Here is a 13,424-nt window from a genome sequence, read left to right on the forward strand (position 1 = left end):
TAATATACCGAAAGAGTCATTCCATAAAAACTCAGAAATTTTGGTGGATGCTAAGGTGTCCATTTCAGAATTTAGCTGTATTTGGTACATGGATACCTACATGTTTTAATAGTAAATCTGCCAAATAGCACTGTTCTAACGCTAACCATTTTCGGTAAATTCAGTTTGAGGGCTCAAGAGTGTGAACCCAGTCATTAGCCAGGCACCAATTTCCCTGTTATCAGAGACCTACTTGTTTCTTTATTGGCTGGTTGGTTACATGTTCCAGGAATCATTTTGCATGACAGGTAAACAAAGTTAAATGAATGGTGGAAGAGTTTTAAATATACATTTTCTTTCTTTATATCTGATTTGTTTATCAAACTGTTTTTTGTGCAGAATTTTTGAATCTATATATACTGGCATGTATGTAACATGTTATTAATGTCTCTCATTATTGCTTGAATCTTTTCTTTTCTTTTGTTTTGCTAAAGTTGTCTTGTTTATTTGCAGTAGCGGAAAAAGGATACATCACCGCATTTGAGCACCCAAGCTGTCTCTTATGACTCTTTACACTGAAAAAGGCATTTAACAGTGAAGTACAACATACCCATTAAGGCAAAAGATTGATAACTCTTTTCACTCACACCAGTTTACAATTTGACCTACAGGTCAACCACAAGTACTTTAGGAACAATGTTTCAAGGAATACACATGGTTTTTATTAACCAAATCACCGTTGTGGCAAATGTCGGTTGTATGTAAGTGGCATTTTTATTTTATTCTTTCACATAGAAAAAAGTAAGTTAGGATATTATTCTTTGCACCTAAGATTGCTACTAGATGTGTTTATTATTCTATGCACTTAAGATTGCTACCAAGTATGTAATCAAGTTGGGACTCAACTGTCTACGTACCCCTCTCTCCCAGGACTTTGAAGTTAATCAAATTTGACATTTTTTATGATGGAGACGTCTTTAAGTGAAGATAAGAAACAGTAATTACAATTTGAAATGCTTTTCATTGTAACTTATACTTAATACCAGGGTTGAAGAGTTTCAGTGTTCAAGCTGATGTCTGTACTGTTGCTGCAAACCACATTTCTGCGGGCCATATACTTGAATGAAAAAGTTAGGAGTTGTTCCACTGTGGCTGGTCCAGGGAACCCAGAAATATTGGCACAGTGTTTGAACGAGATAGCAATGCAAGATGGCCTCATGCGCCTGATGACAAACAGCGGAGAGTACACTCTTAATTACATGACTGGCTGAAGCCAAACCTGGCAGCAGGACAGAGCTGCAAGACCTAACCATAAATATGATCATGGAAGAGTACTGTGTATGTGACCAGTGACTCATAAAGTTCGGGAAGTAGCCACACACGCTATATAAATAGGGGTTCATCAGTACCAAAGGAGGAGAGGGAACCACCGTCTCCACATCACAGGGTGATGGAAGCTGGACTTAGTTATTTTCGACTAGCCTCGGTGCCAGTCGCTGCTACTGAGATGTCTTCTTAGAGCTACAGATGTTCCCTTACTGAGTAGTTGGGTCGAGAGTTAATGGCCAGAGGAACCTTCTGAAGTTACACGGTAAAGGGGTCTTCTAGAGATTTCTTGCCTGATTCCTTAATCATCTACACCGATTTCTGTACTCTGTACCACTTACAGCTTGCTGGCCAGCATAGTTGGAGGTCTACAGGCAGCCTAGACTATCTTCCATTCAGAAAATAGTCTACTGAGGTAAGACCTCTGTTACTGTAGCTGTGTGTCTTTCACACTGCCTCTCATGACACAACTCTGTTTTTTTAACATTTCACAAATTAAAAGCACAGCATGGAAAAAGTGAGTTTTACATTTTACATAAGAAAATCTGAATGATGTATCATACTTTTTAAACATTATATTGACTTAATAGCCTACATACTAGATCCATAAAAAAAGTTGAGGTTTGTAGGTCAACTCATTACTGAGTAGTAGATCTCTGAAAATAGGGAAACTGGATTACACGGAATGACATTAAAGTCAAAAAATTGAATCCACTTACATGTTAGAGTAACAAAGAAGTAAGTGAGGCATCTAATCTGTGGTATTCATTCACTCCAAAATGTTCATCTTGCACAAGTTCTAACCACTGCAGGGGGCTGTGCCACCACTGGCGGTGAGGGTGAGCTTGCTGCAATGAAGATGGTTCCACATTTTCTGGCACATCCTCTGAATAATCTGACTCTTAGCCACGGCACCATAAAACTGATATTGGTTTCCCTAAAACTCTCCATAATGTTGTGGCGAAGGCATATAAAAATTGTGATGAATAGTATTATAAAGGGTTCCACACGGGGTCTTGCATATCTGATCAAGGGAGGTGGCGGTGGTGGTGATTGTGGTATACCTTTGATCTCTATAAAACGATATTGGACATCTAGTTATACCAAAGGCAACATCATATAGTAAACTGAACAACATGGAAATGATATTGTTGAAACTACATATGCCAACAGTAAAACATACTTACAAATAATGTTGGCCAACCAATGTATCCCAGTGTTTATGGATAAAAGCACATATGTGTACTTTCCAATGAAAATATCCTCGCAAACTGACTTCTCCTGACCTCTGCTGAAGATTGTACAGTGTAAGTATCAAAATATTGATCCTGAAAAGGAAACATGTCAAAAATGTAATGTGACTATGTCATGTATATATACATTTCAATTAAGATACACAATTCAATGTCCACTTATTGTACAGATGTTTTAGCCCTTGTCTGAGGATGATAAAATCTCAGTTCATTTATTGTTTCAATTGACTGTCAAAACGTGAAGTGATTTAGTCTGGAATAAAAGTGCTGAATCATCTCTTTGCTCAACAAATACCAATACAAACTCTGTGCAACAAGTGAACAGTTATAAAATGAATGACCAGTGTAAAGGAAAAGTGATCACTCTGTTTCACATCTTTCCTAATTTTATAACTGTTACCCTTGATTATATTTACTTTGTTACAATTCTGTACTGTACTTATTCAATGAAAGACATGCATCTTTTCAATTCAAGCTCCTCAATTGTAACAAATGCTCCCTTGATCAGTTTCAACCCTAGATTACGAACAGTTGCTGAAATGCAACTTAACTGATTAGACATTTCTCACCAAAACAAACATATTCAGTTAGGTTTATCATTACTTTGAGAAATGCCATGTATTACAAGAAGCTGACCGATTTGTTCGTATCTGCTATTAGACGGCTGCAGTGCCTGACAAAAAAGATCTCAATATACTTAACTTATGACAGAAAAAAGGAAAAGAAAATGTATCTTTTATGACATCTGACCAACAGTATTCAAGCTGGGAACCAAATTCAAACAGTATAAAAACTCTTTATATAATCATTTTAGCTGCCTTGCTTTGACTGTTCTCCAGCTATGATTTCTCTCTGAATCTGTAATGCAATTTCCTAATACTACAATTAACTATGCATATGCTTGCTTTCCTTTTTATCGCCTGCATGTCTTTTGAGTGATATGTCTGAACTCATGCTTCAAAGGCATTATGGTTTCCTCTACAAATTTAAGAGTTTGCTACTGAGTGAGCAAATACATCAATAATGACTACATAACTCTGACTCACTCATATGGTCTCACAAAGCTTAATCTTAGGTCCACTATTGTTTCTCATATATGTAAATGATCTCTTACTTAAGATAGCAGAATTAGTTGATTTTTTTTTTTAAGATAAAACCGCTATTGTAATCAATTCAAACATACATGCAGCAGTACAAGAAATGGTAAATAATGTTCTTAAAAGTATTACTGAATTGTTTTCTGCTAAAGGTTTCGCAGCAAATTCCAAAAAGAAACAACATATTCAATTCTGTACAGCTATAGGTCTACAATAACGGTAAGCAGAACACACAGTGAGAAAATAATAACTATGGTGGAAACTTCAAAATTTTTGGGAGTCCATACTGATGGGAATTTAAACTGGAAAATGCTTATTTTGGAACTCCTAAAAGAATTTACTTCAGCCACATTTACACTTGTAATCATTGTGAACCTTGGTGAAATTCAAGTCAGTTAGTGGACATATTTTGCCCATTTTTATTCAATAATGTAATATGGAATAACCCACTGGGGTAACTCATCTTTACAAAAGGAAGTCTTCATTACTCCAAAACATGCTGTAAGAATGTTATGTGCTGCTCACACAAAATCATCTCGTAGATGTCTCTTTAAGAAGTTAGGCATCCTGACTACACTTCAAAGTATATTTATTCCCCCATGAAGTTCATTGTAAATAATCCACTGCAGTTTAAGAAGAATGATCATGTCTGCAATAACAATATCACAGGAAAAAATTATGTTCATTAGTCCACATTAAGGTTGCCATTGGGAAAAATGAGGTGTACAATGATGCGACCAAAATTACTGAGCATCTACCAAATGGTATAAAATACCTGACAGACACTAAAATTAAAATTTGAAAACAAACTGAAAAGGCTTCTTTGTGACAACTTCTACTCCACAGAAGTGCTTCTACTCTTGTGATGTGAAATGATGGTGGACAGGATTTACTAAAGACTATTTAACTTTCAGCAAAGATATACATCATTGCTAACAAGATCAGTTATACCATCAATGATTATCATTGATGTCTCTTTCTCTATGCATGGCTTTGCTATTTGCCTTTTTTGTTAGAAGAAGGATTAAGATTTTTTTTACTCCTTGCCTTCAACATCTATGAACAATGTAACAAGCAAATGCAGTGATTTGGCAAGAATGTTTCTCTCTTCTTCTACAAATGCTACATAATTTTCCGGAACCTAAATAGCAAATCACAATTCAGTTACCTATACATCATGATGGAGGAATTTACATCAGATACTTGGAATGCTCCCAAAGATGTAGCAAAAGTTCTACACTAAGCAACATCTGGGTAGCAGGTGACTCTCATCGTGACTGTCAGTTCATACAAACAGTTATCTTTTGTAAATTTTAACACCTCTGTGTGTTATCATGTTGACCCTAGTGACACTGTCATTAACACTTGCAGCAGGCACACATTGACTGAGATTAGATCATGGATGAATGGAAATGTGTCACCAGACTGGATGACATGGTGCTAGTTACGCTAGTTCAATGGTCATGTCTGGATACACCATCATCCAGGTGTGCGGTTGCTCAAAACAGGCACCGCACCGCGGACACAGGTTGAGCGAACATTATTATGCTGTTGGGGACATTCATAAGGACTTCCGTGGGTCCTGTTGTAGTAATTGAAGTCACAATGACAGCAGTGGCCTAGGTGAACATTACTGCAGACTAACTGCATCCCCTCATGCTCTGTCTTCCCAAATTGAGATGGCATCATCCAGCAAATAATGCCCCATCCCACAATGACAGAATCAGGCATCATTGGTTTCAGGAGCCTGATAGTGAACTCACGTTGTGTCATAGCTGCCAAATTCACCTGTCATGTACCTGATGGAACACATCTGGGATACTATCAGCCACCAGCTCTGAGCCCACAAATCACTGAGCTGTAATTTAAGAGAACTGTGGACAGGTGCACAAACATCTGATGGCACATACTTATGGAAACCTACCACTGACTTGCCAAATTGATGTCACATAGGATCATTAATGTAGCTGATATCGAAGCTGGAGAAACATGCTATTCAGAAGATGGTCATAACATTTCTTCCCGTCTCTGACCTAGAAGACAAATTTGAAAAACTTTTCACATATATCTGTTATGTATGCTGGGACTCTGTCGCCTCCAACTGCAGCCAATCCTTCAATAAGCTTGGTGGCTACAATCGTCCACTGTAGCAACAAATTTGTGAAACTGAGTGTGGCTTGTTCACGCTGCATTCTCAAATCATTTGCATAAACACTTCAGAGTGCTGAGTTATATCCACCACAATAAATGTCAGATGATAAAATTATTTCCCTTCACTGGTGTAATTTCATCATTAAGCTCCAGCAACTGCCTAACTTTACCCAGGTCTTAGTTACTGGCAGATTCTTCTGGTGGCGTGTCTGCCATGATTTTATTGGAAATATCAAGTATGAAAAATGAGTTTGCAAATGTGCTGTGCTGCAGTGATCAACAATAACTACAAAGATACATAAATGGTTAGCTGGTGACATGCTTCTGCATATACTTTTTCTTTTATATTAGTCCATCTCACACAGCACTGCAGTCTTTCTGCAACAAAGGAATGCTGAGCAGGCTATGTACAATGATAAGTTTAATAACTTCGAGTGAATAGGGGGCTTGTATCACTTGTCATCCCAGAACAACTTTACATCTTTCACTTCTGAGACCACACATGAAGAACCGGTTATTAGTCAGCACAGGCTTTACCGCACACATTCACAATATGAGATGATCCCATGTCTTCTAGGGATAGGAGACACAGAAATTGAAAACATGAACATTCTCTAAAATGCTTTTAGGTTATAATCCCATCAACTGCAACATCATAAGGAAAAAAGCAACTTACTTTTGACAAGAAAATAACTATTGATTTTTAGAAGCTGTTTGCAGTAATTTACCAAATCAAACTTGAGGATTTAAATCAAAATAACAATTTCACAATAATGATATGAATATAATAGTGGGAAACATTCCACATGGGAAAAATATATCTAAAAACAAAGATGATGTGACTTACCAAACAAAAGCACTGGCAGGTTGATAGACACACAAACATACACACAAAATTCAAGCTTTCGCAACCAACGGTTGCTTCATCAGGAAAGAGGGAAGGAGAGGGAAAGACATAAAGACAAAGAGTTTGGGCAGAGATGTCAGTCAACGCGGAAGTACAGAGGCAAAGATGTTGTTGAAAGACAGGAGAGGTATGAGCGGCGGCAACTTGAAATTAGCGGAGGTTGAGGCCTGGCGGATAATGAGAAGAGAGGATATACTGAAGGGCAAGTTCCCATCTCCGGAGTTCTGACAGGTTGGTGTTAGTGGGAAGTATCCAGATAACTCGAACAGTGTAACACTGTGCCAAGATGTGCTGGCCGTGCACCAAGGCATGTTTAGCCACAGGATGATCCTCATTACCAACAAACACTGTCTGCCTGTGTCCATTCATGCGAATGGATGTGGGAATGACCAGCAACAAACTGTCCATTCGCATGAATGGACACAGGCAGACAGTGTTTGTTGGTAATGAGGATCACCCTGTGGCTAAACATGCCTTGGTGCACGGACAGCACATCTTGGCACAGTGTTACACCGTCCGGGTTATTTGGATACTTCCCACTAACACCAACCTGTCAGAACTCTGGAGATGGGAACTTGCCTTTCAGTATGTCCTCTCTTCTCGTTATCCGCCAGGCCTCAACCTCCGCTAATTTCAAGTTGCCGCTGCTCATACCTCTCCTGTCATTCAACAACATCTTTGCCTCTGTACTTCCGCCTCGACTGACATCTCTGCCCAAACGCTTTGCCTTTACAAATGTCTGCTTGTGTCTGTGTATGTGCGGATGGATATGTGTATGTGTGCGAGTGTATACCTGTCCTTTTTTCCCCCTAAGGTAAGTCTTTCCGCTCCCGGGATTGGAATGACTCCTTACCCTCTCCCTTAAAACCCACATCCTTTCATCTTTCCCTCTCTTCTCCTTCCCTCTTTCCTGATGAAGCAACCGTTGGTTGTGAAAGCTTGAATTTTGTGTGTATGTTTGTGTGTCTATCAACCTGCCAGCGCTGCCTTTTGGTAAGTCACATCATCTTTGTTTTTAGATATAACAATTTCACAACTTATACTGTTTTATTGTGGCCTCACCTTTCTGTCATAAAGGCCATTTTATTCCATTAAATGATGCAAAATGACACAAAAAGCTCAAAAAATCAATACATCCAAGAGCATTGTTACTAGCACAGTACACTGTTCACACACCATGTACAGACAGATGCCGGATATTTTTAACCACGAAAACAATTAATGTCAGAATGGTCCAGTTGTTAACTAAAACATGGTACCTGTAGCTGTCACAGAACTGTGTTGCATTATTTAAACTGATTTGCTGGCTCTCTCTCTGCACTGTGCAAACCTGTAAACATTGGACTTTTTCGTAAGGAACATAAATCTCTTTGTGAATACTAAAATTAAAATTTCTTCTTTCCATTTAAGATAATTTTTTCAGTCTCAGGCACCTGAAACCACTGTGTGCTTGCATGAGTGTGTGTGTGTGTGTGTGTGTGTGTGTGTGTGTGTGTTTTGTCGACAAAGGCATTAAAAGTCCGAAAGCTATAATTGTGATAATCTTTTTGTTGTGCCTATCTGTGACTCAGCACCTCTGCTATATGGTGATTAGCAACTTTTCTTCTCTAATTTTGCATTGATTGATTTTTTTCTATTACAATGAGGTATGTTATCTACACGACAACTTTCTGTAGTGAACCTACACTATCTGATCTAAAGTAGCCTGATACCTCTATCTATTGCTGAACTTACCACTAGATGTCGCAATTGGCAGACCCACCAGTACGAAAAGAGCAGGGAGTATTGTCTTATCAGCAGAGAAGCAGTAACACCAGAAAGTTTGCCAGGGGAGCTCAGTGACTTCAAACGTGGAGTAACAAATCCATATGCTACATTTCAACCATTCTAAAGCTGACCAAGCTGACTGTTGGTGGTGTGATTGTGAAGTGCAAAAAGGAACAACCACAGCTAAAACAACACCATGCAGGCTTCATGTACTGACAGACAGGGACTCTTTGGTGTTGCAGAGGCTGGTTCTAAAAAATAAAATATAATCAGCAGAAGGACTCACTCGTGAGTTCCAAAGTGTTACGAGCATTCCAGCTGCCACACTGACTCTGCATGGGGAGTTAAAGAGATTGAGTAAGATGGCTGAGCAGCTCCTCATAAACCACCACATTTCTGCAGTCAGTGTTGAGCAATGCTTAAAGTGGTGTAAAGAGCAACACCACTAGACAATGGGTAACTGGAAATGAGTGATATGAATTCATCAATCATGCTATACCCAGTGGCAATCTGATGGAAAGGTTTGGGTTTGGCAAATATCTGGAATGTGTTACCATCATGTGTAGTGCCAACAGTGCAGTACGGAGGAGGTTGTATTACAGTATGGGAGTGTTTTTCATCGTCAGGGTGCACTGCCATTATTGTGCATAAAAATGATAAACGCAAAAGGATATGAAGACATTTTACAGCACTATGCATTGCATACATTAGAGAAACAATTAAGATACAATGAATGATTGTATCAGCATGACAATGCATCCTGTCATAAAGTAGGAGCTGTGAGGCAATGGTTCACAGACAATAATATTCCTGAAATAGGCTGACCTCCCAGAGTTCTGACTGGAACCGAATGGAATACCTTTGCAATGCTCCAGACCCCAGCACCCAACAACATCACTACCTATTCTGATTTTGGCTCTACGAACGAGGAATGGCTAGTCATTCACGTACATTTAGACACATTACTGGAAGTGTTGCCAACAGAGTTCAATTCATCATAAAGACCAAGGGTAGACACACCCCATATTACGACCACTAAAAGGTGTCTGGAAACTTTTGATCACATAGTGTATCTTATGACACAGTGCAAGTGCATGAGAATTGGCCCACAAATCACAATCATAGTTGAGAAATTCAGTTTGTAAAGTCAGGCATAACCTCAAAATTTGAACTTCATAACAAAAATTACAACTGTTAAACAAACACATAGCAACTGGAGTACCAAATGTGAAAACCTTATCTTTCTAGGAAATGGTGCAGTTGATAGGAGCACTGTTGTGTGATAGGTGAAAAAAAAAAGAGTTAAGGCATCAGGAAATGCAGAAACTGAACTTCATGATTGGTCACAATTAGGACACTGTCACAGTCACTGTTCTTGACATAATGAATTGTGCAAAAGCCATTATCTGTGCAGACAGGTGCATCATAACCCAGCAATTGACTCTACAACTATCAGCAAGCATTGGTTGTGCATGTGCAATGATTTAAATCCTTGGGTACTGAAAGGAGTGCTCAAGATGAGTTCCACGAGAACTCACAACAGGCCACATGATTCAAAGAAAAACCATTTCGTCTGATGTGTTGGAATAGTTTGAGATCAGTGCAGAGGGCATTTCTATCACAGACAGATGCAGGAGACGGAACCTGCATGCACCACTTAGAGCCAGAAACAAAAAGGCAGTCACTGGAGGGACTTCAAACTGTTTCGGCCACCTCTGGATTCTTTATGTGGGATACACTTTGAAGACAATTAAAGCATAATTCATGTAGTGAAAACATGGCAATGAGCACAGGACATGAGCTTTTGCCATCAGGAATACATGTTCTTACACAAGCTCTGGTTGGTTGGTTTGGGGAAGGAGACCAGACAGCGTGGTCATCATTCTCATCAGATTAGGGAAGGATGGGGAAGGAAGTCGGCCATGCCCTTTCAGAGGAACCATCCCGGCATTTGCCTGGAGTGATTTAGGGAAATCACGGAAAGCCTAAATCAGGATGGCCGGACGGGGGATTGAACCGTCGTCCTTCCGAATGCGAGTCCAGTGTACACAAGCTCTGGTGTAAGGCCACTGACCATGATGGGGACCATGTAGGAAAATAGTACTTGTAAAGGAAATGTTTATTTATTTGTTCTTTGAATCATTTTTGTACAAGGCATGCACACGGTGATGCACAAACATATAACTGATATTGGACAATTCATAGCATGGTGTGATGGTTTGATGATATGGAGGTGTGTGATGTGAATGTACAAACATGATTTTGCATAGTTATTAATTATTTTAGTTCCAGTTCTTTCTCATATATATACAAAACACATGCCCGTTTGACAAAATTAAAATAGAGCACACACTTTGCTTATTTTTAGATGGTGTAAATGCAAAACTATTTTACCTATATTTTACATTATTGTTTACTTCTTGTACAAAATCCAATCTCGCAGTTGATTTCGTACATCTTTTCACACATACGGACCAAAAATTCAGATACTGTGTGAGGTTTTCAGAGTCTTATTAAACAAAGGCAGAGACTTCCTGTTCCTTATTTCTGGTGACAGACTCAGATGCCTTGGTTAAATGGAGAGTTTTTGAAGGTGGAGGTACCCATATTTTAAACATGAAGTTTTGTTGTTTGTCTTGTATCATGATCATGAATATTCACATTTTTGTTGAATTTAGTAATATAACTTTTTACAAAGTTACATCTTTCTCATATGTAGAGACGGCCAACAGCAAGAATTAGTAAACTTTGTAAGAGAGGTCAGCAGCTGTCAGTTAGCTTTGCCCTGTTCATTATTCTCACAGCTCTCTTCTGGGTGAGGAGAATGTCTTTGCTGTGTGGATTCTTCCCAGAATATGATACCATACTGCATTACACTACGAAATTGTGGATTTTCTCTGCCTTTGTGCAGTATGTGAGGATACATAATGTGTAGCACACTTGGTTCACCTTACTATTCGTTTTGCAGATGTGTGTTTCCCACTTGAAGTAGTCCTGGATCCACAGGGCTAAAAATTTTTATTCTGATGTGGGGAATATTACAGAGCTATGTAGTTCCACATCTGGCATAAATTTTGTGGTTCTCAGGTGGAAGTTTAGGAAGGTGGTTTTCTTTGTACTGACTATCAGATTACTTCTGTCGAACAAATCACCCAGCTCACTGCACTTTTAGTTATGGCCTCTTGCAGCTCATGGCAATTTCTACTGGTAAGGAGAATGGTGTCATCTGCAAAGAGTGTACTGTTAGTGGCATTGATGTTCAACAGTAAGTCATTAACATAAAGAAGGAACAGAATTGGTCAAAGTATTGAACCTCAGGACACACCTCATGCGATATTTCCATAGTCAGAGTTTCAATATATCGATGATCACTGTAAGTTACTGCTACTTTTTGTTTCCTGTGTGAAGTAGTTTACATGGAAGTTTCTGATGCCACACAACTTCAGTTTGTCAAGTAGAATATTATGGTCTATGATGTCAAATGCCTTTGACAAATCTAGGAATATCCCAACTATGTTTTGTTTTCTGTATAGAACATCTAAGTTGCTCACATGTACCCATTGTTGTGGATTTATTTTCACTGAATCATGCTGGGCATCTGAGAGGATTTGGTTCTTTTCCAGAAAGTTTATTAGTCTTTGGTAGATTAGTCTCTCCAGAAGTTTACCAAGAACAGGTAACAATGATATAGGTCTGTGGTTTTCCATGTTATTTTTCCCGCCTTTCTTAAAGATTGGGACAACTTTTGACGCGTTCATACAATTAGGAAATGTACCTGTCATCAGCGATGAGTTGTACACATTAGAGAGGGGGACAGCTATATTATTTATGCAGCTCTTTCAGATGATATCTAGAATATCATAGATTCCAGATGATAGTTTGGTTTTAAGGCGCTTAGTGGTTAATATAATTTTGTCAGCAGTAGTTTCCCTGAAGCATATAGAGCCTATAGAGTTTTTATTTTGTTTTGTCTACTGGGTGTGGGAGTGAAACAGTTAATACTTTGTAGTAGTTGCTTTACAGTACTTCTATAGTGGTTGTTGAAAATATTTGCAACTTCTTGTCGATTAGTAACTCTGGATTATGAGGGTCAGTGTTGTATCTTGATGTTCACGAGGCAGTTGATTTGTTTCATTTCTTATGATACTCCACACTGCCTTCGCTTTGTTTGAGGATACCGCCATATAGTTGTCATTTGCCATTTTTTTGGCTTGTGCTATAACTTTTTTTAAGGATTTTGACTTATTGCTTAATATATCTTTCTGGGGCGAAGACTCATTTTTTAAGTGCTTCAACAGGCCTCTCTTCCTTCTGCAGGAAATCCTTATATCAGTTGTTTTGGATTCTTTTGATTTCATATGTTTCAATTTGAGAGGGAAAACAATACTGAAGTGATACAGGAATGTATTTAAGAAGCATTACATTCTTTTGTCTGTATCGTTTGCTTCGTATACCTCATTCCATTTTTCTGCTGCTAGCGAATTGTTGAATCGTTTTCAATATTGTCATGGTTATAACTTCTTACTTAAGCTGTGTATTTTTTGTTGCAGCTTGGAGGGAGGACGCTTGTAAAGTGGAGGACTTAGGCACTGTGATCACTGCAGCCTGCACCCAGAGGTAGTGACAGTTTTTTTAAATATCTGGTCTAGAGTTGTTTTGGTGTTATTTTTGCATCTTGTGGGGTGAGAAAATGTAGTTTTAAAACTGAATGAGCTTATGAGATTCAATTGGGATTCTTTCATATGAGGTTCAACTGGGATTCTCTCACATGCCCTGGAGATAGACAATCAACATTAAAGTCGCCACACAGAATCAGTACTTTTTTATTTTGGCGGAGATTGTTTAACAGTATTTCAAGAATTTTGAGGAACACACATACGATACATGTCACAGAGCAGTAAAAGAATCCAATGATTATGTTTGTCTCTAGAATTTCAAAAGCAG

At 38.6% G+C, this 13,424-nt stretch overlaps 1 protein-coding gene across 2 annotated transcripts in view; it reads right to left on the reverse strand.

Annotated features, from left to right (window-relative positions):
- LOC126188207 (cysteine-rich protein 2-binding protein) overlaps positions 1 to 13,424 on the reverse strand; it is a 183,931-nt gene that overhangs the window by 134,452 nt on the left and 36,055 nt on the right. For both annotated transcript variants that reach the window (XM_049929758.1, XM_049929757.1), the window contains exon 2: positions 2,493 to 2,633. In XM_049929758.1, the coding sequence (XP_049785715.1) occupies positions 2,493 to 2,633 (141 nt within the window). The remainder of the gene's footprint in view (positions 1 to 2,492; positions 2,634 to 13,424) is intronic.

The sequence above is a fragment of the Schistocerca cancellata genome, chromosome 5 (genome assembly GCF_023864275.1).
Source record: "Schistocerca cancellata isolate TAMUIC-IGC-003103 chromosome 5, iqSchCanc2.1, whole genome shotgun sequence".
NCBI lineage: Eukaryota > Metazoa > Arthropoda > Insecta > Orthoptera > Acrididae > Schistocerca > Schistocerca cancellata.